A 24,421-nucleotide genomic window follows, 5' to 3' on the forward strand; every position below is an offset into this window, starting at 1 on the left:
GCATAATGGATGGTCTGAATAGGAGAGGCAGACCCCACAGAGAATGGGGAGATGATCTAGTAGATAGGTGCGGAGCTAGTCTACAGAAACTAAGCCACTCAGCACTGGACAGGGAAAGATGGAAGGAAATAGTGAGGGAGGCATTGGACACCAACAGGCATTGAGCCCATGGTTGTTGATGATGATGATGATGATGTGCTATAAGAAAGAATAGCTATTGACTTATTTGTTTTTGTTTTAATAGCTACTGCTCAAAAACACTTAGTGCAATGCCATGCATTGCACTGAGTAATACAAGTAACAGAAATAACATTTGCAAGGAGCAAAGCTACACATAACATGGGTTACAGCGACGGGACTGCAATTCAGTGATTTATGGGCAGCAGACAACACAAATGTGTGAAATGTTATGAGAATTCATGTCCTCTCTTTAGCCCCTTTTTCCATTGTTAACCCTTTTAAAATGCACTGAGCAAAAACTTCTTCATAGCAAGGGAAGGGAGAAAGGCAGGGGCATCTGCAGCCCTACTGAGCATGCTCAGTGCCTCTGATTTGAGTAAATTATATATAAAAAAAGCAGGTTTAAGCAAATAATAAAAAGCCCCTCTGCCACAGCCACCCTTTGACTGGTGCCTCATTCCCATGGGGTAACTGTTTTTACCCCTTCTGCCCTGCCTGTGCTGGGGATTTGCCCTCTGGGTCCCTCCAACAGCAGAGAGTTTACTAGTTGCTCCTCCCCTCCCCCCCCCCCCCCCCCCCCAGCCCTGAGTTTGCCTCAGTTCCTAGCACTGCCTGCAGCCACTTCACCCCCTCCTTCTGTTTAGCCCTTTTTTTACCCCTTTTAAAAAGAAGTAAGCGAAAACTTATAGCGTGGACAGGGCCAAGGACAGTGGCATCAATGGAGCGACTGCCCCGAAATTCTTCCTAAATAGCACAATCTCATAGGTAGCAGCTCTCTACATACCATCCGCCTATGTGGATTACCACACAAAAGCCCCACCCCTGGCGCTGATTGGCTGCCGGTCTTTGTTGTAGGGAGGAGGGGAGCCGCCATCTTGTGTGGAACTAGAGCTAGGTGAGGGGTTCATTACTGATCTTCTCACCTCCTGGCCTGGGCACGAGGGTAGGCCACCGCCACAGCTAGATTCGCGGGCTCCCAGCCGGGGAGGGAGGCTCGGTGTCGACGCGGCCCGCTTTCTTCCTCGGGTTTATGGTGGAGGATAAATGGTGCCCAGAGCGGACAGCGGCACCTTTTTCCTCTTCTTGGTACTGAGCACCACCGAGCCGCTGCGGCCAGGTACGGGGGCCGCGAGGGGCGGGCCGCCAAGTGAGGGGCTCTAGGATGGGGCGGGGCGGGGCGGAGCAGGGTAGGCCCGAGGGGCTGAGGGAGATGTGCGTGTGAGTGGCTTGTAGTTAGAGAAGGGAGCGCCACGGTAGGAAGATTGTGGTGATGCAATAGTGGGAGAAGGGGGCTGGGGAGGGGTACCCCCGTTGGAGAGCAGGACAGCGCGGTGGGTGGGTTTCGCTGTCGCCCATTTTCATCGTTCTCGGTGGATAGGGTGTGTGTAGTTCTAATTTTTTGTTTGGGGAGATGTATCATTACACACAGGTGAGGGGACGTTGGGGTTACGCTGTTAGCTTTTAAGGTGCCACAGGACTCCTGATTAAGCAAAAACAAACATTTCTTTGGACATAAGCTTCTGGGGGTTCTAGCCCATTAAAGCTTATGCCCAAAGAAATGTCTCAGACTAAGAAGGCTAGTTCTCTATCTGCAAAAACAACAAGGGGTCCTGTGGTCTCTTGTAGGCCAGTGTTTCTTAACCAGTGGTACAAGTACCCTTGGGGTACTAGAGAGAAGTCCTGGGGGTACATCAACACAACTGAAATTTGGAGAAAACTGTATTTTTGTTTTGAAATTTTTGGGTGTAAAAGGTACATTGCCCACCCAGCTACAGTTAAGAACATAAGAACGGCCGTACTGGGTCAGACCAAAGGTCCATCTAGCCCAGTATCCTGTCTGTTGACAGCGGCCAACACCAGGTGCTGTTTAAACAAATGTGTTCCAATCGTAGAAAAAAAATGTTGTCTGAAAACTGTAGGTACTGGGGGTACTTATAAAATCTTTTTTTGAAAAAGGGGTACTGCTACAGGCTTCCCACATTTATTACGTCATAAGCTTTATGAACACTTTATCAGATGCCTGTGTTAGTCCATAAGATGCTACAGGACTCCTAGTTTCCCCCAAAGAAATGTGTTAGTCTTTAAGATGCCACAGGACATGCCGCCTCATTACACACAGATATTTTATTTGTAGTTGCTTAGATGAGGCATACTCTGCTGATCAATGTTAGTTTGCAGGTGGGCTCGTGAATTTCCACGGAGGAAGTCTGCATAGCTGACTTGCCCCTAACTGCATTCAGGAGCTGTTTGGGATAAGGGAGTGAGGGGAGCATACTGAGGTTGATGTCCTAGTGGACCCTTTGTTAGCAGCTGGGACTGCCTTATTTTACTAAAGTGATTTGTCAGCCTAAACATTTCTGAGCATATTTAAGTGATTTTTCAAATTGATAGTGTTCTCGGCTGTCTGAGAATTTTGTACCTGCTGTAGTTACAAAGTAGAAGTGACTTATAAGCCCCAGTTGGGTAGTAACAGATCAATTTGTATAATGCATTTTGTTTTTTCAAAAGAATTTGGGCTTTGTATGTAGCTATAGGAAAACATACTGGGAAGTTTTGTTTTAATGAACAAGAAAGCTGGAGTGGGAAATCATTTGCAGTATAATAAGAATAAGCAGGCTTGCATAGAAAATTGAACATTGTTGAAGTTGTATTTCTTTAGAGCAGGGGTGGTCCATAATTTGAGGGGAGGGGCACTCCAAGATTTTGGAAAGTGGTCGAGGGCTGCACTCTTTCATGACATTAATGGAGGAGATGTGGGGTCTGGGATGGAGGTTGGGTGCAGAAGGGAACTTAGGGTAAGGGATTGGGGTGCAGGAGGGAGAATTGAGTCAGAGGTAGTTTGGGTGAAGGAGGCAGTTGTGACCTAGAATCAGAGCTGGAAGAGCCCATAGGAGGTCATCGAGTCCAGCCACCTGCCCAAAGCAGGACCAATCCCAACTAAATCAACCCAGCCAGGGCTTTGTCAAGCTGGGACTTAAACACCTCCAGGGATGGAGATTTCACCACCTCCCTAGGGAACCTATTCCAGTACTTCACCAGACCTCCGGCACTGTAACTTGAGACCACTGCTCCTTGTTCTGCCATCTGTCACTACTGAGAACAGCCTCTCTCCATCCTCTTTAGAACCTCCCTTCAGGAAGTTGAAGGCTACTATCAAATTCCTCCGTGCCCCCCCCCCCCCTTCTGTAGACTAAAGCCCAAATCCCTCAGACTGTCCTCAAAGGTAATGTGCTCCAGCCCCCTAATCATTTTGGTGGCCCTCTGCTGGACCCTCTCCAACGCGTCCACATCCTTTCTATAGAGGAGGGCTCAGAACTGGACACAATACTCCAGATGTGGCCTCACCAGAGCCGAATAAAGGGGAATAATCACTTCTCTAGACCTGCTGGCAGTGCTCTTCCTAATGAACCCTAATATGCCATTAGCCTTCTTGGCTACAAGGGCACACTGTTGACTCCTATCCAGCTTCTTATTCACTGTAATCAGGTCCTTTTCTGCACAACTGCTAGTTAGCCAGTCGGTCCCCAGCCTGTACCAATACTTGGGATTCTTCCCTCCCAAGTGCAGGACTCTACACTTGTCCTTGTTGAACCTCATCAGATTTCTTGTGGCCCCATCCTCTAATCTGTCTAGGTCACTCTGGACCCTATCTCCCCCCCCCCCCCCCGCCCGCTTAGTGTCATCCGCAACTTGCTGAGAGTGCAATCTAGCCCCTCATGCACGTCGTTAATAAAGATGAACAAAACTGGCCCATGAACCTAGGGCTGGAGCCTGGAGTGCAGGTGTTTGGGATTGTAATCTGGAGCAGGAGACTGGGGTGCCAGATTTGGGAGGGGGTATGGGTGTAAGGGGGGGGACAGGGTTTGGGTATGTTGGGGGGCAGGGGGCAGGGATTTGGGGCAGGAAAGGGCTGGGGTACCAGAAGCAGGCTGTAGCTAAGAGACTTGCTTGCTAGCTGCCAAACTAGCCAGCCAGCATGCTTGCTTGCCTGCTGGGTGGCTCCTAAAACTCCCCCCCGGTAGTTTTAAACCAGAAATGGAGCCCTGCAGCTGTGTTTGTGCACAGGGCTTTGGGGCAAGCAGGGGAGCCTGCCCCACTGCCTCTGTGGGCCAGATCCAGTGGCTTGGTGGGCCGGATCAGACCCGCGAGCTGTATTTTGCCCAGGCCTGACTTAAAGGAATACATCTGAGTTCATGCTAGTTTATAACACATGGGTTGCTAGTGTGACCAAGAACTGAGAAGAGTTCAGTTTGCATCAATCTTGTGGCCTCGGAGCGGAATGGAAATTCAGGTTCTTGAGGGAAAAGCCCTCGCTGTGTTAAATTGTGCATGCAGATTATATAGCAGTCTTCACTGCTAATTCTTTAACTATAAAATGATGTTGGATGCGACTGAAAAAGGGGGAACTTCAATTATATGTTCGCAGGGGTCAGCAATGTTTTTCAAACCAAAGAGCCAAACTACATCAAAATTCAGAACAAGTGGCCAACAAAGAGCTGTATAAGAATGCCCGTTTGCATGACTGAAAATATACAACTTATTATTGACATAATGATTAATAGGATAAATGCAACAGTGTACTTTCAGAATTTAATGGGACTTCTGCTGCTGCATCTTTTTGCATATTTCTTTGAAGTTTACATCATAACTGGTCAAATCCAGCTTCATGAATGCATTCAGGCTGTCTTCTGTCAATGTTATGGCAAGGGGCTGGGGATGTGGGGTTGCAGGAGTTTGGGTTGGGATGTATGGGGGCTCAGGGCAGGAGATTGGGGTGGGTGGAGGTGCAGGTGTGTTATGGCAGGGGACTGGAGATGTGGGGGTATGAGGGGCTCAGGGCAGGGGGTTCACGTGTATGAGAGGCTCAAGGTTGGTGTATGGGGGGTGCTGGAGCATTATGATGCTGCAGCCAGATGGGGGCTGGGCCCCAATTGGGGGCTTGTTGGCCAGGCTTCACTTTTAAACAAAGTAAAATGTTATGTTCAACATTTGTCTTTATTTAGGGCAGGGGTGGGGAACCTTTTTTTGGGTTGAGGGCCACTGACCCACAGAAAAATCAATCAGGGAGCACACAAGTGAGAAGTGCACAAAAAAAGGGAGGACCTTCAAAAACCCCCAACCCTCACTGATATGGCCCCCAACTGAAACACCTGACTCCCCTGGTGCTCCAGCCCCATGATGGGGGGAGGGGCAGGGAGGACTGTGGTTCAAGGCCTCAGGCCAGATTTACTCCTCTGGGGTTCCAGGGTTAGTGGATTTTGTGCCCTGGCTCTGGGTTGGGGCTAAAAATAAGGCATTAAGTGTGCGGGACAGGGCTACCAGTGAATGGGATAGGGATAGAAGTGCAGGATCTGAGCAGGAGGTGGGGTGTAGGAGGAGGTGAGGGTGCAAGGTCTGGCCAGGGGCAGGCTGGTGGCTGGCTGCCTGGCCAGGGGGCAGAGTGTCTGCGCCCAGGGGCCTCGGGTGCAGTTGGCCAGAGGGCAATGGGATGTTTGGGGTGGGGTCTAGGCATGGGGGGCCACTTGTTTTCACATCACATGGCAGGTGCCATGTAACATCTCCCTCTGCTCCCATTCCCCAGAAGCCTCCAGCAATGGCTTGCAGGGGGGCCTGTAGGAAGTGTGTCCTGAGGAAAGGAAATGTCAGTACGCAGGGAGCCATCTTTGGTTCCTGGTTTTCCCCTACTCGGGGGGAAGGGGGAGGAAGGAAAACACGGTCCTGCTAAGCCATGTTTAGCCTTTTTGTTCCCTGCATGCCAGATCCGTTGGGGAGGGGGCTTCCTCCCCCATGGTGCCTCCTCCCTCCCCCCCCGGGAAGCTGTGCTGGTGTTCAAATCTTGCAGGGGCCATAAGGCTGCAGTGCCAGCGCTGGCTCCCTGCTGCAGGGGGAGCAGATGGGGCCTGAGCTGGGGCTCCAGAAGAGCCATATCTGGCTCCCTAGAGAGCCATATTTGGCTTGTGAGCCATAGGTTGCCCACCCCGTATTAAGGTTACAACAACCAACAAGAGTGCACTTCAATGTAGAAAACCATGACTAAATAGTCTTCCTAACTAGTAATTTTAAATCATGGTTTAAATCTATTTGATTTTAAATCAAATCCAACCTGAAAAAATCATGCAACATTAGAAAGGATACATACCCCAGATAGGACTTGTTTGCCAGCCAATGAGCTATGGGTGTGGATATTGACCTTTCTAAAAATCAAGCTATTTTCAAGCAAACATTGATCTATAGCAGTTCCCCACAGCACCTGTATAGTGAAGGGGGAAGCTGAGCTGGAGTTAAGTATTTGCTCACTGTCAGGGGTGCATGCCCCCAGTGTGCCTCAGTGCCCCCTAACTTTCTTCATATAGCCACTCTCAGGGCCAGTTACAGTCTGTATGGGTTGCTCATTATTGGCCACAAAGCAGTTTATAACTGGCCCTTTAAGCAAGGCAGAGTCTACAAAACAGATTATCGTTGTAGCAGGGCACACCCCCAGGTAGGGGGACCCGCGCCCACCCTACTCCACCGGGTCCCAGCCCAGGGCCCTGTGAGCAACCAGGTATCGGGTCACTCCCTCGGTGTGGCCATCCAGCCAAAACACACCAAGGCTCTCGGGCCGGGAGGGGCGGCTCCCGCTCCTGCCCTGGGCCACATCCTACCTGGATCCCCAGGCTTCCTTCTCCTGGACTTGCCCAGCTGGCTGCGATCTCCAGGCCAGCATCCCCTCAGCAGGTAGTCTCCGGGTGGCACCAACTCACCTCCACCTTCCTCCCGGCCTCTCCTGGAGTCCCTGGCAACTGCTGAGGGAGAGCTCCCCTCTCCAGTCCTTCTCCTGCAACTGTCTCCCTCCAAGGAACTCCTGCTTCCTCTGCAGTCAACCCTACCCTGGCACACTGTGCTCCTCCCTTTATAGCTGACGGCTGGGCTTGCCTAGCCAGCCGGGCGTCCCAGATCTCTGACAGCTGGGGCTCATTAGCCTAACCATTTCAGCTGGGTTCTTCCAGCCACCCTAAGGCTCAAGGCCTGCGTCTTGGGCTTAAAGGCCCAGTGCAGGGCAGGCGCCCTGTCACACTCACTAAAGAGCAGATAGTGCCCTTCCTATTCAAACAACTTTAAAATACATATGAACTAAACTGGAAAATACAAGTGATTTGCTCTTGGATGTTAAAGTAACTTACTAGTTAGCTCAACCTGTGTGTTCTTCAGAATGGTGATCAAGGATGTAATCTTTAAATGTTCAGGCTTCTGTCTAGAAATGATAATGTAGGGAAAAGTGCAGAAAGGTCAAATCAGAAGATACAAAAGGCCTCTTGGGGTCTGTAGTGAGGTACTATTTGATACCCCAGGGGTTCTATAAGCCCCTCTCCCAGCCTTGCAGGAGGGATGACTGGACCTAGGAATCAACTAATTACAGGGGACATATGATGATAAAAAAAAAAACCAAGGTCAAGGGGTGCGAGTCAAAGGTTTAAAACAAGGGAGCTGGATGGGGACATAGAACAGAGAACCTCAGACAGCATCCACTGCTCCTCAAAACTGTCTAGGGAGCCAGAGCATGCTGTCCATCCAATCCCCCGGTTGTAGTCCAGGAGGTCTCCGACCTTGGTGGTTTCTGCCAGGATCAGCCTCCGGCGCACCAAGGAAGACTCCGCTACCTGCACGCACAAGGCTGGATTGTGGAGCAGGGGCTCCGCGAGGAGGTCTGCTCCCTCGGTGGCCACAACGGACCTGGTCACTGAAAACAGCTTCCAGGTCTGGAGGAGCTCCTGATAGAACTCCGGCAGCTCTGAGAGGTCTTACGGAAGACCCCTCTGGTGCAGAGAGAAGAGCTGCCGGTTGTATCAGAGCCCTCGGAGGTGGCAGAGCCTATTTGAAATCATGGGAAGGTGGGCGCCTATTTGAAATCATGGGAAGGTGGGCGGTCTATTTGAAAACATGGGATGGTGGGCGGGCGAAGCCCGCCCACGTTCTAAAAGCCCCTCCCCAACCTTATGGGAGGGACACAGAACCCATGTTGAACTGAATCCGGGGGACAAAAAATGACAACAGGGTCAAGGAGTGCGGGTCACAGGTTTAAAATAAGGGAGCCGGATGGGGACACCGAGCAGAGAACCCCGGACAGCGCCCACTGCTCCTCAAAGCTGTCGATGGAGCCAGTGGACGCCGCCCAGAGGAACTCTGCCCGGATTCGTGACACGAGGGAAGAGCGGAAATAGGCCCCACAGTCGCAGAGAACCCCCTCGTCTAACTTCCTCCTCCTGCTATTATAGATGGCAGCTTTCGCTAAGGCCAGGAGGAGGTTGACGAGGAGGTCTCGCGACTTTGTGGGGCCACTGACAGGGTGTGCGTAAATAAAAAGGTGAGGGGAGAAGTGCAGCCAGAACCTCAGTAAGAGGTTCTGGAGGAGCCAGAATAGGGGCTGCAACCTGGCGCATTCGAGGTAGGCGTGCGCCAGGTTCTCCCTCACGCCGCAAAAGGGGCAGGTGTCTGGGATTGGGGTGAACCGCGCCAAGTACACGCCCGTGCTCACGGCCCCGTGAAGGAGCCGCCAACTGATGTCCCCGACGGGCCGCGGAATTAGATCGGAATAGACGCTGGCCCATCGGGGTTCCCCACCCTCTATAGGTCTGAGGTAGTCCTGCCACTCTGTATCGGGGCGGGACACGAGGGTGGGGAAATGCAAAGTGTGGAGCACGAGCGTGTACAGCTGTTCCCTGGGCGCGGTCCGGAAACAGACCGGCTGCAAATTTTGCAGCCGGCTGGGGGTCCAAGGGTGGGGAGGCCGGGGGGGCCTGCGGAACAGGGGCCCGATAATGAGGGACGGAGGCTTTGCAGGAAGGGAGGGGCGGGGCGTTCCCTCTCGCAGGGCTCTCTGTAGGAGATCACGAGCGGGCTGCGACAAAGCCGCCTTCACCTCCTGGAGTAGGCGCAGGGGGGTTCGAGGGGTGGAGAGCCCCATGCGTTGAGCAAGCGCTCGGGGATCCACCCTGTCGTAGTCCAGGAGGTTCCCGACCATGGTGGTTTCTGCCAGGATCAGCCTCCGGCGCACCAAGGAAGACTCCGCCACCTGCACGCGCAAGGCTGGATTGTGGAGCAGGGGCTCTGCGAGGAGGTCTGCTCCCTCGGAGGCCACAATGGACCTGGTCGCCAGAAACAGCTTCCAGGTCTGGAGGAGGTCCTGGTAGAATTCTGGCACTTCTGAGAGGTCTCGCGGAAGACCCCTCGGGTGGATAAAAAAGAGCTGCCGGTCATATTGGAGCCCTCGGAGGCGGCTGAGGAAGGCGTGCCCCAAAATGCTCCATGCCGGACTGCCTGCACTAAAGAGGAGTCTCTGCAGGGCCTGGAGGCGGAAGGTCCGGACCTGGCTGCGCAAGCAGACCAGGCCCTGGCCCCTCATCTCCAGTGGGAGATACAGGACCCTTGCAGAAACCCAGTGCAGTCATGGCCAGAAGAACTCCAGGGCTGTCCTCTGGGGTCTGGTCAGAACCTCCAGAGCTGGGCCCAGGGGGTTGAGCTGGCACCAGACAATGGATAGGACAAGTTGGTTCAGCACCAGCGCCCTCTTGCATAGGGAGAGAGACTGGAGCAGTCCTGTCCATCTCTGCAGCTGCTCACCCACCCTGGCCTCCAAACCCTACCACTTCTCCGGCAGAGAGTGATGCGTGGCATCTAGAAAGACACCCAGATAGAGCAGCGGACCCGCGCTCCACCTGATGGCCTGAAGCATGGATGGGAGGGAGCCTGCCTGCCACCCGTCCCTGACTGCCAGGCCAGAGCTCTTGACCCAGTTGACCTGGGTGCAGGAGGCTGCCGAGTAAACTGCTTGGGCGACCTAGAGTAGGTGGAGGCCTGCCAAGTCCTGGACCACAAGGAACGTGTCATTGGCATATGTTGAAAAGACCTGCTGTCAAACTCCGGTGGAGGAGACAGAGGAAGGGCTCGATTGTCAGAGCATATAGCTGGCCCGACAGCCGCCCGAAGCTGACTGGCTCACTCAGGGTCCAGTTGAGCCTGACCCAATGCTCCGTGAGGGCATACAGCACCCGGAGAAAACTCACAGAACGGGGGCCGAAGGCCTGCAGAGTGCCCAGGAGGTACCCGTGGTCCACCCTGTCCAATGCATTTTCCTGGTCCAGGGACAGGAGGGCGAACGACAAGCCGTCCCTACGCCCAAGCTCTAGCAGATCCCGGACCAGACATAAATTACTGAAAATACTTCAGCCCGGGATGGAGTAGGTCTGGTCAGGATGGAGCACGTCCACCAGCACGTACCGCAGTCGCAGCGAGATGGCTTTTGCTACGACCTTGTAGTCCATGCTTCAGAGCAGGACGGGACGCCAGTTCCGAAGGTCGCGGAGGTCCCCCTTCTTTGGCAGCAAGGTGAGCATGGCTCACCTGCATGACAGAGGGAGGACCCTGCTCTCCAAGGACTCGGTCCAGATGGTAATATGTGGTAGAATTCCACGGTAAGCCTGTCCATGCCCAGGGTTTTGTTGGTGGGCATGAGATGGAGGACTTCTAAGAATTCAGCCAGAGTGAGAGGCAGCTCTAGCCGGTCTTGGTCGCCCGTGCTGACTGTTGGGAGCTCGGTCCAGAGCACCCTGCAGGCGTCGGCTTCGGTCGGATCCAGGGAGAACAAACTGGCGTAGAAGGCCCTGGCCCTTCCACGCATCTCCGCCGGATCCGTGAGGGGGGGGTGCCATCCTCCGCCAAAAGGCAGGTGTTGTGCTTTTTAGCCCCCCTCTCTTTCTCCAGGGCATAGAAGAAGCAGGAGCCACGATCCATTTCTTGAAGGAGATGGATGCAGGATCGAACAAAGGCACCCTGGGCCCAGTGGTCCTCAAGGGCCTGGAGTTTCTCCCAGTACACCTCACGGGAGGGGTGGATCCTCTGGGTCGCATACCAAGCGTCTCTCCAGCTTCAAAACCTCCCGCTCCCGCTGCTCTATCACTACTCCCGGGGCACAAGCCAGTGGAGGGATGTGATCACGCCAGAAGAGCCGGGCGCGCACCTTCCCCACGTCCCACCATCGCCACGCCTAGGGAAAGGCGGGCCGCTGCCCCCACCAGTCCAGCCAGAACTCCCAGAAGGATGCCATGAAGCTCACATCCTCCAGAAGGCTATTGTTAAAGTGCCACTAGGCCAGCCCCAGCCTCTCCGGTGCTTCCTCTGCTTGGTGACGGGGCACGTCCAGAGGGACTTTCCGAGATGGGGCCTGAGGATGACCCAGAAGCTGCCTTGGAAACTTTTGAGTGAGTGGCGGTGGTCATGAAGTGGCCATGTGAACAGTGGGCCACCCTCCTCGTCCCATACCTGGTGGGGGGGGCCACTCAAATGGCGTACAGAGGGCTCCCAATCAAGGCCGCCCAAGACTACAGGCAGGTGAAGGCCGCAATCTTGGATGCTCTGGATATCTTTCTGGAGACCTTTCGCCAGCAACTCTGAACCATCACCTACCCCTTGGGGGCCTGGCACTGAGCAGTGGCCTACAAGATAAGGAGCCTCTGTGGACGGTGGCTGCAGCTGGAGCAGAGATTGGCTGAAGAGAGATTCCAGGGCAATCTGTTCGACTAACTTATTCAGGTGCTTCCAGTTTGTGGCTGTGTGTGGGTACTTCAGCACCGCCCCACGACATTAAGTGAAGCCATCATGCTGGTGGAAGATTCCTTGGCTGCTGAGAACCCTGTGGGGCCTGGAGCCCGCACTGCAACCCCTGGACCAAGGGCGCTCAGCCTGTTGCTGGTCCTGAATCCTCGACCCAGAACAGAACTACGCGATGGGTCCTCCCGGCCCGATCCCCACAGCGGCGAGAACACGCGGTGTCAGGCCCGGGGGCAGGAACTCCTGAGGCGACCCTGCCGATACCCCGAGTCCGTCGACGCACTCCTCCACTGGATGGCTCAGCACAATCCTCCCACCCCAAGTTCGGCCTTTGCTTCACTTGCGGCCACCTGGAACATCTGCAGCTGGACTGTCCTGAAATGGAATGCAGGTATGGTTGAATCTGCACTGCCGAAGCATGGGCCCGCCAGCCTGCCCCGCCAAAACTGACACTGCCTGTGAAAGTGGGGCCCCAGCAGGTGATGGCCCTCTTAGACTTGGGGTGTGGACAAACACTGGTACGGAAGGTGGTCCCTGCCTCCACTGATGGATGGGGAGTTACGACTGCAGTGCAGCCACGGGGACATGAAGGCATATCCCCATGCTAAGGTTCCCCTAACCATAAGGGGCGTGACCGAGAAGATAGTTGTTGGGGTGGCCGATATTTTAGCCTACCCCATTATTCTGGGCTGGGACTGGCCTGGATTTAATGACCTCCTGCAAGATGCCAGCCTTGGAGTCCCACCAGCCCAGGCCCTCTTGGAGGGGGACCCTGTTGAGGATGGCCAAGATGAAACCCGGGGGGGGGGAAGGGAGAAGAGAGAGAGAACCCCCCAGAAGGGGAGGGGCCAAGCCAGTCAGTTCCTCCCTGTGGCGGGGGAACTAGACCTCAGAGACTTTCCTCGGGACCAGCGGGAAGACAGGACCCTGAGGGCTGCCTGTGACCAGGCTGCACGCGTCAATGGGACCATAACCAGCCTGCAGAGAGCTGTCTCATGTCTGCCATGAGCTCGAAATGCAGCCTGCCTCTACCAAGTGGCCCGAGATCCTCAAATGCAAGAAGTGCGGTCTCAGCTATTTGGTCCCACGCTGCCACTGGAAAGCAGTGCTGCAGTTAGCCCATGACATCCCGGCCGCTGGACACTTGAGCCAAGAGAAGACCCTGGCCAGAGTGGTGTCCCATTTCTTTTGGCCCGGGATATATCAGGAAGTGAAGGACTTATTGCCGCTCGTGCCCAGAATGCCAGCTAGCTGCTGATCTGGGGGTTGAGAGCCCCACTGGTCCCCCTGCCAGTTGTCAGCACCCTGTTTGACTGAGCAGTCCTCAATCTGGTGGGACACCTCCTGAAAAGCAAGGCCAGATTCCAGTATATAGTGGTTTTGGTAGACTATGCCACACGTTTCCCAGAGGCCGTGCCCCTGCAAAATACTAGTGCTCGTACCATCGCCTCCGAGCTGGTGAAGGTTTTTGCTCATATGGGACTTCCCTGAGTGCTCCTCGCTGATCAAGGAACTAATTTTCCATCCCAGTTACTTTGTCAGGTGTGTGCCTTGCTGGGGATTCAAAAACTACAGACCTCGGTCTATCATCCACAGACCGATGGACTAGTTGAGCACTTTAACAGAACGCTGAAGGGCATGTTAAAAAAAATTCCCCCATCGGAGCTACCACAGTGGGACCAGCTGCTCCCACTATTATTGCTAGTGGCCCGAGAAGTACCCCAGGCGTCAACCTGCTTCTTCCCATTTGAACTCCTGTACAGCCAACGACCTCGAGCCATATTGGACCTGCTAAGAGAAATGTGGGAACGTGCTCTCGTGACCTCCCAGGGCCGCCTCCAGTATGCATTGCAGCTGCAGGAACAACTCACCCAAGCGGGAACCATAGTGTGGGAAAATCTTCAGGCAGCTCAGGGGATCCAGGAGCAGTATTATAATTGGGGAACCCAGGAAAGAACCTTTGAGCCTGGGGACCATGTCCTCCTCCTACTCCCATCAGATGAGTCAAAGCTCCTGGATCGATGGCAAGGCCCATATGAAGTTACCCATCAAGTGGGGCCCATTACATACGAAGTCCATCAGCCAAATCAGAAGACCATGGGCTCCTTGTGGCGTTGTTGCTTTGAAACACCTGGCGGGAGCGGGAAGTACCGATTAACCCATATCCCCCCGGAACTATCCTTGGGACCACAGACACCTGATGTGGGGGAAGGGGGAGAACCACAACTGGGGGACACCCTACCGGAAAGCCAACAGAAACAGGCTCGGTGCCTCAAAGGCTTTTCGCAAGACCTTCACGACATGTCTGAGCTGAACGACCGTGGTGTTCCATAACATCCGGACCGCGCTAAACCAGGTAGTCCAGTAGAGTAATCTCCCCCTTCTACACCGAATGCAGGAGGTGGTTGAGAGAGAGAGGTCCAGCTGATGCTGGAGCTAGGGGTCATTGAACGATCTAAGAGCGAATGGCGGAGCCCTGTGGTACTTGGGCAAAAGCCAGACAGGAGCATTTGGTTTTGCATAGACTTTAGGAAGGTGAATGTGAACTCCAAGTTTGATGCCTACCCGATGCCCCAAACGGAGGAACTCAGACCGCTTCGGGACTGCTAATTAAATCACAACCCTGGATCTCACAAAAGGGTATTGGCAGATCCCCCTTGGGTCAGGGATCACGGGGGAAGCATTTACCACACCCTCAGGACTATTCCATTTTATCTGGATGCCCTTTGGCCTCCATGGAGCCCCTGCCATGTTCCAACAGATGGACTGCCTCCTGAGTCCCCATGTGGAATATGCTGTGGCCTACATCAACGATCTAGTTACCTATAGTCGAGAGTAGGAAAAGCATCTACTGCACGTGGCAGCCATTATGTGACCCTTAGAGATGCAGGCCTTATAGCCAATCCAAAAAAAAAAAAACCACCTCACCGGATTGGGTGGCGAGAAACCCACATCCCAAACAGTAGGTAAGTGGCTGATCCACTTTTCCTAGGTTCAGAGGGTGGAAGCCATTCAAACCTACCCTGTACCCTCCTCCAAAAGGAAAGTAAGGCAGTTCTTAGGACTGGCCGCATGCTACCGCTGGTTTGTCCCACAGTTTGCCACCATTGCAGCTCCCCTCATTTTTCTCTCCTCACCAAGGACAGCCCAACGGGGTACGGTGGGCGGCAGAGTGTGAGGTGGCTTGTCAGACCCTCGAAGCCTTATGGCGGGAGCCTATATTTAGCCCTAACTTCGATCAACCTCTGAGGTGGGGTTGGGAGCAGTACTCTCCCAGGAGACAGATGGGGAAGAGCACCTCATCTTGTATATCAGCAGGAAACTTTTCCTTGGGAGCAGAAATATTCAGTTATTGAAAAGGAAGCTCTGGCCATAAAATGGGCCATTGATGCATTACGCTATTACCTCCTTGAGAACTCTTATTCTAATTACAGATCACACCCCATTGAAGTGGGTGCACATGAGAAATGCAAATGCCCTGATAATGAGGTGGTACATGACCCTGCAACAATATTCATTTACTATCCAGCACAGGTCAGGAAAGGAAAATGCCAATGCAGACGCCCTGTCCCGCCTAGGAGAGGAGCAAAGGGCCCGTCCTGAAGATTGGGAACTGGACTTAAGGGGAGTGTGTGTGTAGGGGGGCCTATTTGAAAATATGGCAAGGTGGAGGGAGGGACAATTGGACCCATGTCCAACTGGTTACGGGGGATAAATAATGATTAAAAGGTCAAGGGGTGCAGGTCACAGGTGTAAAACAAGGGAACCAGATGGGGACACTGACCAGAGAACCCGGGACAGCACTCACTGCTCCTCAAAGCTGTCAAGGGAGCCAGTGGAGGCCACCCAGAGGAACTCTGCCCGGATACGCGATACTAGGGAGGAATGGAAGTAGGCCCCACAGTTGCAGGGAACCCCCTCGTTCAGCATCCTCCTCCTGGTATTGTATATGGCGGTTTTAGCCACGGCCAAGAAGAGGTTGATGAGGAGGTCCCGTGCCTTTGTGGGGCCACGGATAGGGTGTGCGTAAATGAAAAGGTGAGGGGAAAAGTGCAGCCAGAACCTCAATAAGAGGTTCTGGAGGAGCCAGAGTAGGGGCTGTAACTTGGCGTATTCCAAATGTGTGCGCTAGGTTCTCCCTCGTGCCGCAAAAGGGGTAGGTATGCGGGATGGGGTGAACCACAGCACGTACACGCCCGTGCTCACGGCTCTGTGAACAAGCTGCCATCTAATGTCCCTGATGGGCTGTGGTACTAGGGTGGAATACACACTGGCCCATCGGGGTTCCCTTGCCCCCACTGGTCTTAGTCCCGCCACTTGGTATCGGGGCGGGACACCAGGGTGGAAAAATGCAGAGTGTGGAGCACAAGCGTGTACAGATGGTTTTCCAGGCACGGTTCGAAAGCAGACAGGCTGCAGATTTTGCAGCGAGCTGGGGGTCCAAGGATGGGGAGGGCTCCCAGAACAGGGGCCTGATAACAAGGGACAGAGGTTTTGCAGGAAGGGAGTGGCGGGACGTACCCTCTTACAGGGCTCTCAGCAGGAAAGCGAGAGTGGGCCACAGGAAGGCCACCTTCACCTACTGGAGTAGGCGCAGGGGAGTTGGCGGGGGGGGGGTGGAGAGCCCCATGTGCTGAGCGAGCGCTCGGGGCTCCACCCAATCCCCCCCATCATAATCCAGGAGGTCTCTGACCTTGGTGGCTTCTGCCAGAATCAACCTCCGGCGCACCGAGGGAGACTCCACCACCTGCATGCGCAAGGCTGGATTGTGGAGCAGGGGCTCCATGAGATCTGCTCCCTCGGTGGCCCCAATGGACCTGGTCGCTTCCAGGTCTGGAGGAGTTCCTGGTAGAATTCCGGCAGCTCTGAGAGGTCTCGCGGAAGACCCCTTCAGTGGATTAAAAAAGAGCTGCCGGTCGTATCTGAGCCCGCGGAGGAAGGTGTACGCCAAAGTGCTCCATGCCAGACTACCTGCACTAAAGAGGAGTCTCTGCAGGACCTGGAGGCGGAAGGTCCAGACCTGGTCTGCGTACGCAGCCAGGCCCTGGCCCCCCTCCTCCAGGGGGAAGAGACAGAACCCCTGCAGGGATCCAGTGCAGTCCTGGCCAAAAAAACTCCAGAGCTGTTCGCTGGAGCTTGGCCAGGACCTCCTAGGGCTGGCCTCAGGGTGTTGAGCCACTGCCAGAGCATGGACAGGACCAGTGGGTTCAGTACCAGCACCCTCCCCTGAAGGGGGAAGAGACCGGAACAGTCGTGTCCATAGCCGCAGCCGCTCCCCCACCCTGGCCTCCAAACCTTGCCAGCTCTCCGGCAGCGAAGGATGCGTGGCGGATAAATAAATGCCCAGATAGAGCAGCAGACCCATGCTCCACCTGATGGCCTGAAGCACGGGTGGGAGGGAGCCGACTCGCCACCCGTCTCAGACCACCAGGCCAAAGCTCTTCACCCACTTGACCGGGGTGGAGGCGGCCGCAAAGTAGACTGCTTGGCAAGCCTCCACCCGCACCAGGCAGCTTGGGTCAGGCTGCTAAGGTAAGATGGGGCAAGCAAGGGGGGGGGGCCCTCTGCCAAACATAGCTGAGGGAGGGGGGCCAAGTCCAAGGGGGTGCGGAGTGAGCATGCCCACGGGCACTTGTGGGGCTCGACCTCGCCCACCGCTGCAGCAAACCCCACCAAGGGGACAAGAGACAGTTCAGATGGTAAAGGGCGGTGGAGGGGGCATTGAGGGTGGGTGCAGCAGAGGTGGGGTAGCTGGACTGGGGGAGGGCCTTGAGCCCCTCCCCCTGCCCTCCTTTTTAGTGGCTCAGTTCACCACCACCCCGGGAGCAGGTGGAGGGGGGGGGGGGGGGAAGAACCTCACTCTGGAGAACAAACCCCCTCCACAGTTCTGGGTGATGGTGCTCCTCTTCGCCTCAGCAGGGCGCAGCAGCAGGCGGCAGGCAGCAGTCAGTGGGGAAAGGCCTCTGGGTGGTGGATGCTAGTGGGGTCCTCTTCCTCCAGAGTGGAGGGGAGAGGGAGGGTAGCCAGCAGGCCCCCCCCTCTCCCCTCAGGCAGCAGCAGCAGCCACTGGTGGTGGAAGGCGGTGGTGTCTGGGGGGAGCAGGTCCAGCAGCACGAAGGCATCAGGTGGTGATGGGGTGGAGTAGGGAGAGCCCCGGCTGATGCAGGAGCAGGCACCGGGGGGGGGAGGAGGAAGAGAGCAGCCCGTGCACCCTGCTGCCTTTCCTCCTTCTCAGGAGTGGAGTGGGGCAGGCTTATTTGAAATACAGGAAGTGGGCGGGCAAAGTCCACCCACTTCTAATAGCCCCTCCCCCAGCCTTGAAGGAGGGACGGCTGGACCTAAGGTTCAACTAAATACTTAGGACAAATAATGAAAAACCATGGTCAGGGGGTGTAGGTCACAGGGTCAAAACAAGGGAACCGGATGGGGACACAGAGCAGAGAACCCCGGAAAACACCAATGCTCCTCAAAGCTATTGATGGAGCTAGTGGACGCCGCCCAGAGGAACTCTGCCCGGATTCGTGACACAAGGGAGGAGCGGAAATAGGCCCCACAGTCGCAGAGAACCGCCTCGTCTAACATCTTACTCCTGGGCTGTGTCTACATTGGCACCAGTTGCCAGAAAAGGGTGCCAATGAGACCAGTCGGAATTGCAAATGCCCCGGGGATTTAAATAGCCCCTGCGGCATTTGCACGAACATGGCTGCCGCTTTTTTCCGGCTTGGGGCTTTGCTGGAGAAAAGCGCCAGCGTAGACGGGATCTTTCGGAAAATAAAGCCTTTTCCGGAAGATCCCTTATTCCTCTTAAAATCAGGAATAAGGGATCTTCCGGAAAAGGCTTTATTTTCCGAAAGATCCCGTCTACGCTGGCGCTTTACTCCAGCAAAGCCCCAAGCCGGAAAAAAGCGGCAGCCATGTTCATGCAAATGCCGCGGGGGATATTTAAATCCCCGGGGCATTTGCAATTCCGACTGGTCTCATTGGCACCCTTTTCCGGAAAAGGGATGCTAATGTAGACACAGCCCTGGTGTTGTATATTGCAGCCTTTGCTAGGGCCAGGAGGAGGTTGACGACGACGTCTCGCGACTTTGTGGGGCCATGGATAGGGTGTGCGTGCAGGCAAAGGTGAGGAGAGAAGTGCAGCTAGACCTATGGAATTGGCGTCCCATCTCGCTCCTCAGCACGGACTACAAGATCTTAACGAAAACCATCTCGCTGCGACCGCAGTCCGTGCTGGCGGACGTGATCCATCCCGACCAGACCTACACCGTCCCAGGCCGCAGTATATTTGACAACTTGTATTTGGTCCGGGATCTCTCAGAGGTTGGGTGTAGGGATGGCTTGTCGAGGGGTGGAGAGCCCCATGCGCCGAGCGAGCGCTTGGGGGTCCACCCAGTCCCCCCTGTCGTAGTCCAGGAGGTCTCAGACCATGGTGGTTTCTGCCAGGATCAGCCTCCGGCGCACCGAGGGAGACTCCGCCACCTGCACGCACAAGGAGTCCTGGTAGAGGTCCTGGTAGAATTCCGGCAGCTCTGAGAGGTCTCGCGGAAGACCCCTCGGGTGGATAAAAAAGAGCTGCCGGTCGTATCGGAGCCCTCGGAGGCGGCGGAGGAAAGCGCGCGCCAAGGTGCCCCATGCTGGACTACCTGCACTGAAGAGGAGTCTCTGCAGGGCCTGGAGGCGGAAGGTCCGGACCTGGCTGCGTATGCAGACCAGGCCCTGACCCCCCCCCCTCCAGGGGGAGGGACAGGACCCCTGCAGAGACCCAGTGCAGTCCTGGCCAAAAGAACCCCAAAGCTGCCCTCTGGAGCTTGGCCAGGACCTCCGGGGCCGGGCGCAGGGTGTTGAGCCGGTGCCAGAGCATGGACAGGACCAGCTGATTGAGTACCAGCGCTCTCCCGCGAAGGGAGAGACACCGGAGCAGTCCCGCCCATCTCCGCAGCCGCTCACCCACCCTGGCCTCCAAACCTTGCCAGTTTTCCGGCGGAGAAGGATGCGTGGCGGATAAATAAACGCCCAGATAGAGCAGCGGACCCGCGCTCCACCTGATGGCCTGAAGCGCGGGTGGGAGGGAGCCGGCCCGCCACCCGTCCCCGACCACCAGGCCAGAGCTCTTGACCCAGTTGACCCGGGCGGAGGAGGCTGCCGAGTAGACGGCTTGGCAAGCCTCCACCCGCGCCAGGTCGCCCGGGTCCTGGACCACGAGGAGCACGTCATCGGCGTACGCCGACAGGACCAGCCGCAGCTCCGGCTCCCGAAGCACCAACCCCGTCAACCTCCTACGGAGGAGACAGAGGAAGGGCTCGATCGCCAGAGCGTACAGCTGGCCCGACAGCGGACACCCCTGACGTACCCCCCGCCCGAAGCTGACCGGCTCGGTCAGGGTCCAGTTGAGCCTGACCAAACACTCCGCGAGGGCGTACAGCACCCGGAGAAAACCCACAAACCGGGGCCCGAAGCCGAAGGCCTGCAGGGTGCCCAGGAGATACCCGTGGTCCATCCTGTCGAACGCCTTCTCCTGGTCCAGGGACAGGAGGGCGAACGACAAGCCGTCCCTACACCCGAGCTCTAAGAGATCCCGGACCAAATACAAGTTATCAAATATACTACGGCCCGGGACGGTGTAGGTCTGGTCGGGATGGATCACGTCCGCCAGCACGGACCGCAGCCGCAGCGAGATGGTTTTCGCTACGATCTTGTAGTCCGTGCTGAGGAGCGAGACGGGACGCCAATTCCGTAGGTCGCGGAGGTCCCCCTTCTTCGGCAGTAAGGCGAGCACCGCTCGCCTGCACGACAGAGGGAGGACCCCGCTCTCCAGGGACTCGGCCCAGACGGTGACGAGGTCCGGGCCGAGGACGTCCCAGAACACGCGGTAGAACTCCACGGTCAGCCCGTCCATGCCCGGGGTTTTGTTGTTGGGCATGAGACGGAGGGCTTCCGAGAACTCGGCCAGAGTGAGAGGCAGCTCCAGCCGGTCTCGGTCGCCCGCGCTGACCGTCGGGAGCTCGGTCCAGAGCGCCCTGCAGGCGTCGGCTTCGGTCGGATCCGGGGAGAACAAACTGGCGTAGAAGGCCCTGGCCCTTCCACGCATCTCCACCGGATCCGTGAGGGGGGTGCCGTCCTCCGCCAAGAGGCAGGTGACGTGCTTTTTTGCCCCCCTCCTTTTCTCCAGGGCATAGAAGAAGCGGGAGCCGCGATCCATCTCCCGAAGGAGGTGGATGCGGGATCGGACAAAAGCGCCCCGGGCCCTGTGATCTTCCAGGACTCGGAGCTCCTCCCGCTTCTCCCGGCACGCCTCGCGGAGGAGTGGATCCTCGGGGGCGGACGCCAGGCGCCTCTCAAGCTTCAAGACCTCCCGCTCCAGCTGCTCTATCGCCGCATCCCTCCGCCGGCTGGCGCCCCGGGAGTAGTCACGGCAGAAGAGCCGGGCGCGCACCTTCCCCACATCCCACCATCGCCGCGCCGAGGGAAAGGCGGGCCGCTGCCCCCGCCAGGCCTGCCAGAACTCCCGGAAGGACGCCACGAAGCCCACGTCCTCCAGCAAGCTATTGTTAAAATGCCAATAGGCCGGCCCCAGCCTCTCCGAAGTCAGAGAGGCCTTCACGGACACCAAATGGTGGTCCGTGAACGGGGCCGGCCGGATGCTGGAGGAGTGGGCTCGTGCCAGATGGAATCGCGACAGGTAAATGCGATCCAACCGGGAGTGGCTCGACCGTGTTTTCCCCACCCGGACGTAAGTGAAGGTGGTACTGTCGTCCGGGTGGTGGTCTCGCCAGACGTCCACCAGGGAGTGATGTTCCACTATCTCCCTGAGGACGTCCGCCGCGGCCTGGCAGTTCGCGAGTCCTACACGGTCCCGGTCATCGAGGGTGGTGTTGAAGTCCCCGCCCAGGACCAGGCCCTCGCGAGGATCCAGAGTGCCGAGGAAGGTGGCCGCCTGCCGATAAAAGGTGACCTGGTCCGGGCCCGCGTTCGGGGCATAGACGTTGACCAGGTTCAACGTCCGCCCCTCCACGCGGGCCCGGACGTGCAGCAGGCGGCCCGGGACAACCTCGGCGGTCCCCAGCACCTCGGGCCGTAGGGCAGGGGAGAACAGGGTGGCCACCCCGGCCGAGTGGGCGCTGAGGTGGCTAAAATACACCCCGTCCCCCCACTCCAGCCGCCAGCCAGCCTCGACGGCTGGAGTCGTGTGGGTCTCCTGCAGGAAAACCACCGAGTACCCCCCCTCCCGAAGGAAGGAGAGCACCCGGCTCCTGCGGAGACCCGCCCTACAGCCCCGGGCATTCAATGTTGCAAAGATGGTAGAATTCATAGTGAGGGCTGGGGTAGATCCTCGCGGGCAGGCGAGTCGGCGGCCTCACGCAGGCCCCGCAGCAGACCGCTCCCCGACCCGAAGGTCAGGAGAGCGTCCCGAAACCTGCGGGTCTGACGGTAGGCCGCGTCGTCCTGCCTACTGGTCCCTCTCCCCTCCTGCAACAAGGCTCTAGTGGCCTGGAGGATGGAGTGGAAGTCCCCCCAGCGCTGGAGGGCGAGCTGCACCTTTCCCTTCGCCCCGCGGTTATCCGCGAGGAATTGGCGCAGCTCGCCCCTCAGCACCGAGGGGGAACCAGGATTCTCCTCCGTCCGGGCCCCCGGATGAAGCTCACGGGCCACGGAGACGGGCAAACAGGGATCCGATCCCCGACGTGGCGCCGTTGCTGCTGGCGCCGCGCTGCCCGCCCCCGACCCCGGCAGGGAAGGAGGCGGCGGAGGGAACAAGGCAGCCCCCAACGGGTTGGGGACCGGGGATACAAAAACGACCCCCGAAGGGCCGCCCGCAGCTAGCGGGAACGAGACGGCCCTCGCGGGGGTGGCACTGGCGGATGTTTGGGGGGGCAGTAGGGACGGATCGGGCAACATGACGGGGACCAGGATGGGAAAAGAAGGGGGGGACGGCAGGGGAGGGGTTACCTCCACGGCAGAGCCGGGGGGAGGGGTAGGTTCAGGGCCGGACAGTGGGTCGGGGACAGGGAATGGGGCAGAGGTAGGGGTAGGGAAAGGATCGGGAACAGGGGAGGACTCGGGGCTGGAGATGGGTTCATAAAGGGCGGAAGCGGGAGTAGGGGGAGGATCGGGACATGGGAGGGAATCGGGATCCTGGACGGGGTCTGGGAAAGGGTCCCCTGTGGCAATCCCACCGGGCTGCGGCGCCTCCCGAATGGGAAGTTGGGGGTCGGGAACAGGAAGGGGGCCCGCGCCGACGCCGGGCTCAGGTGGAGAGGCAAGTGTTAATGCCTCGGCGTCGGCCTGGATGGCATTTTCTGCTGGGCCCCCAACGGGAAAGGGGGATGACTGCCCCGCCTCGGTAGCTGGAGAGGGGGCACCCCCAACCCCGGGACCCGGCCGCTCGGCGCCAGCCGTCGCCCCAGAGGGCTCGGCGGCATCCGTTCCGGCGCTCGAGTCGGCCGGGCCAGTGGGCAGTATCAGGGGCGCCCCGAGCGTGAGGACGGGGTCAGCCACCTGGGACACGGGATCGGGGAGAGGAGGGGGCGGCGCCACAGAGTCGCCGCCCAGACCGAGGCCCGCTGGCGGAGGGTCGTCCTCCCCCTGGGTGAGCGGGGTCAGACCCAGGGCCTCGATCTCCTCGAAGATGGAGCTAAGCTCCATCCCCTCGGCCCCGGAGCCTTCCCCTCCGGCCGCCGAGGCAACAATTACCTCAGCGGGAACGGAGGGGGGCTCAGTTGGAACCGGGGTCGGGGGGGCTCCACCCGAGGCCTCCTCGTGGAGAAGCTCCGCAGGGGGGGCGGCGTCGTCCCCCCTCGCCGCCGCGGCTTCCTCGGCCGGCGCCTCCCGCTGATGCTCGTCGGGGGCGCTCTGGGCAGCGCCGGCCCCCCTCGGGATCTTTCGGAGGGGGGCCTTCCCGCCCTCCTCATCGGAGGGGGGAGATTGGGCCCGCAACCGGCGGGCTTTGCGCTTGCCCCCAACGAGCGTCCAGCCCTCCGAGGTGGAAGTGGAGGGCCGGTCAGCGAGGGCAAGGCCGGGGGGCACTTTTGGGGTTCGGGGACGGCGTTGTGGCAAGGGTGGGAAGGAAGGGGATACCTCCACCCGGGGAGGGCCCTCTCCCTCGCCCTGCGGCAACCGCGCCACCCTCTCCTCCTCGGGCCCCGCAGTGACTGACCTAATAGAGGTGGGGCCCGCCTGCCCGCTCGGGCACGCCAGGGGGGACGCCTCTCGCTCCCGAGCAGGGCCGTCGGTTGGAGGAGGGGCGGCCGCGGATCCCGGACTACCAGGGGGGCCGGCGGTGGTGGGGCCGGCGCCCTTACGGGCCCCGGGGGGCCCGGACGCCTCCTCCGACCGGGCCAAGGGACAGTCCCTCCGGACGTGCCCCATCGCCCGGCAGAGGAAGCACCGGGTCTCCCCCGAGGAGTAATGAATCCGATAATGGGCCCCCTGGTAGGGCACCAAGAAGGACCCCTCGAGCGCCTCCCCGCCACGCGCCGCCGGCGGCAGCTGCAGTTGTACCTGCCGGCGGAAAGATAGAACGTGGCGGAGGGCGGGGTCCTTACAGCCCAGCGGGAGAGGGCTGATGGTCGAGATGGGCTTCCCCAGGGTGGAGAGGGAAGGTAACAGGGCGGCATTAGGGAGGAAGGGCGGGACGGAGGTGAGCACCACCCGT

At 57.7% G+C, this 24,421-nt stretch overlaps 1 protein-coding gene across 1 annotated transcript in view; it reads left to right on the forward strand.

Annotated features, from left to right (window-relative positions):
* Nucleotides 1-1,034: 1,034 nt before the first annotated feature.
* The window catches only part of LOC102461266 (integral membrane protein DGCR2/IDD-like), a 263,215-nt gene continuing 239,828 nt past the window's right edge, over nucleotides 1,035-24,421 (forward strand). Inside the window, exon 1 of the mRNA XM_089775103.1 lies at nucleotides 1,035-1,297. Within this exon, the coding sequence (XP_089631229.1) occupies nucleotides 1,225-1,297 (73 nt within the window). The 5' untranslated portion in view covers nucleotides 1,035-1,224. The remainder of the gene's footprint in view (nucleotides 1,298-24,421) is intronic.

This window comes from Pelodiscus sinensis, chromosome W, assembly GCF_052426305.1.
Source record: "Pelodiscus sinensis isolate ZL-2025 chromosome W, ASM5242630v1, whole genome shotgun sequence".
NCBI classification, from domain to species: domain Eukaryota; kingdom Metazoa; phylum Chordata; order Testudines; family Trionychidae; genus Pelodiscus; species Pelodiscus sinensis.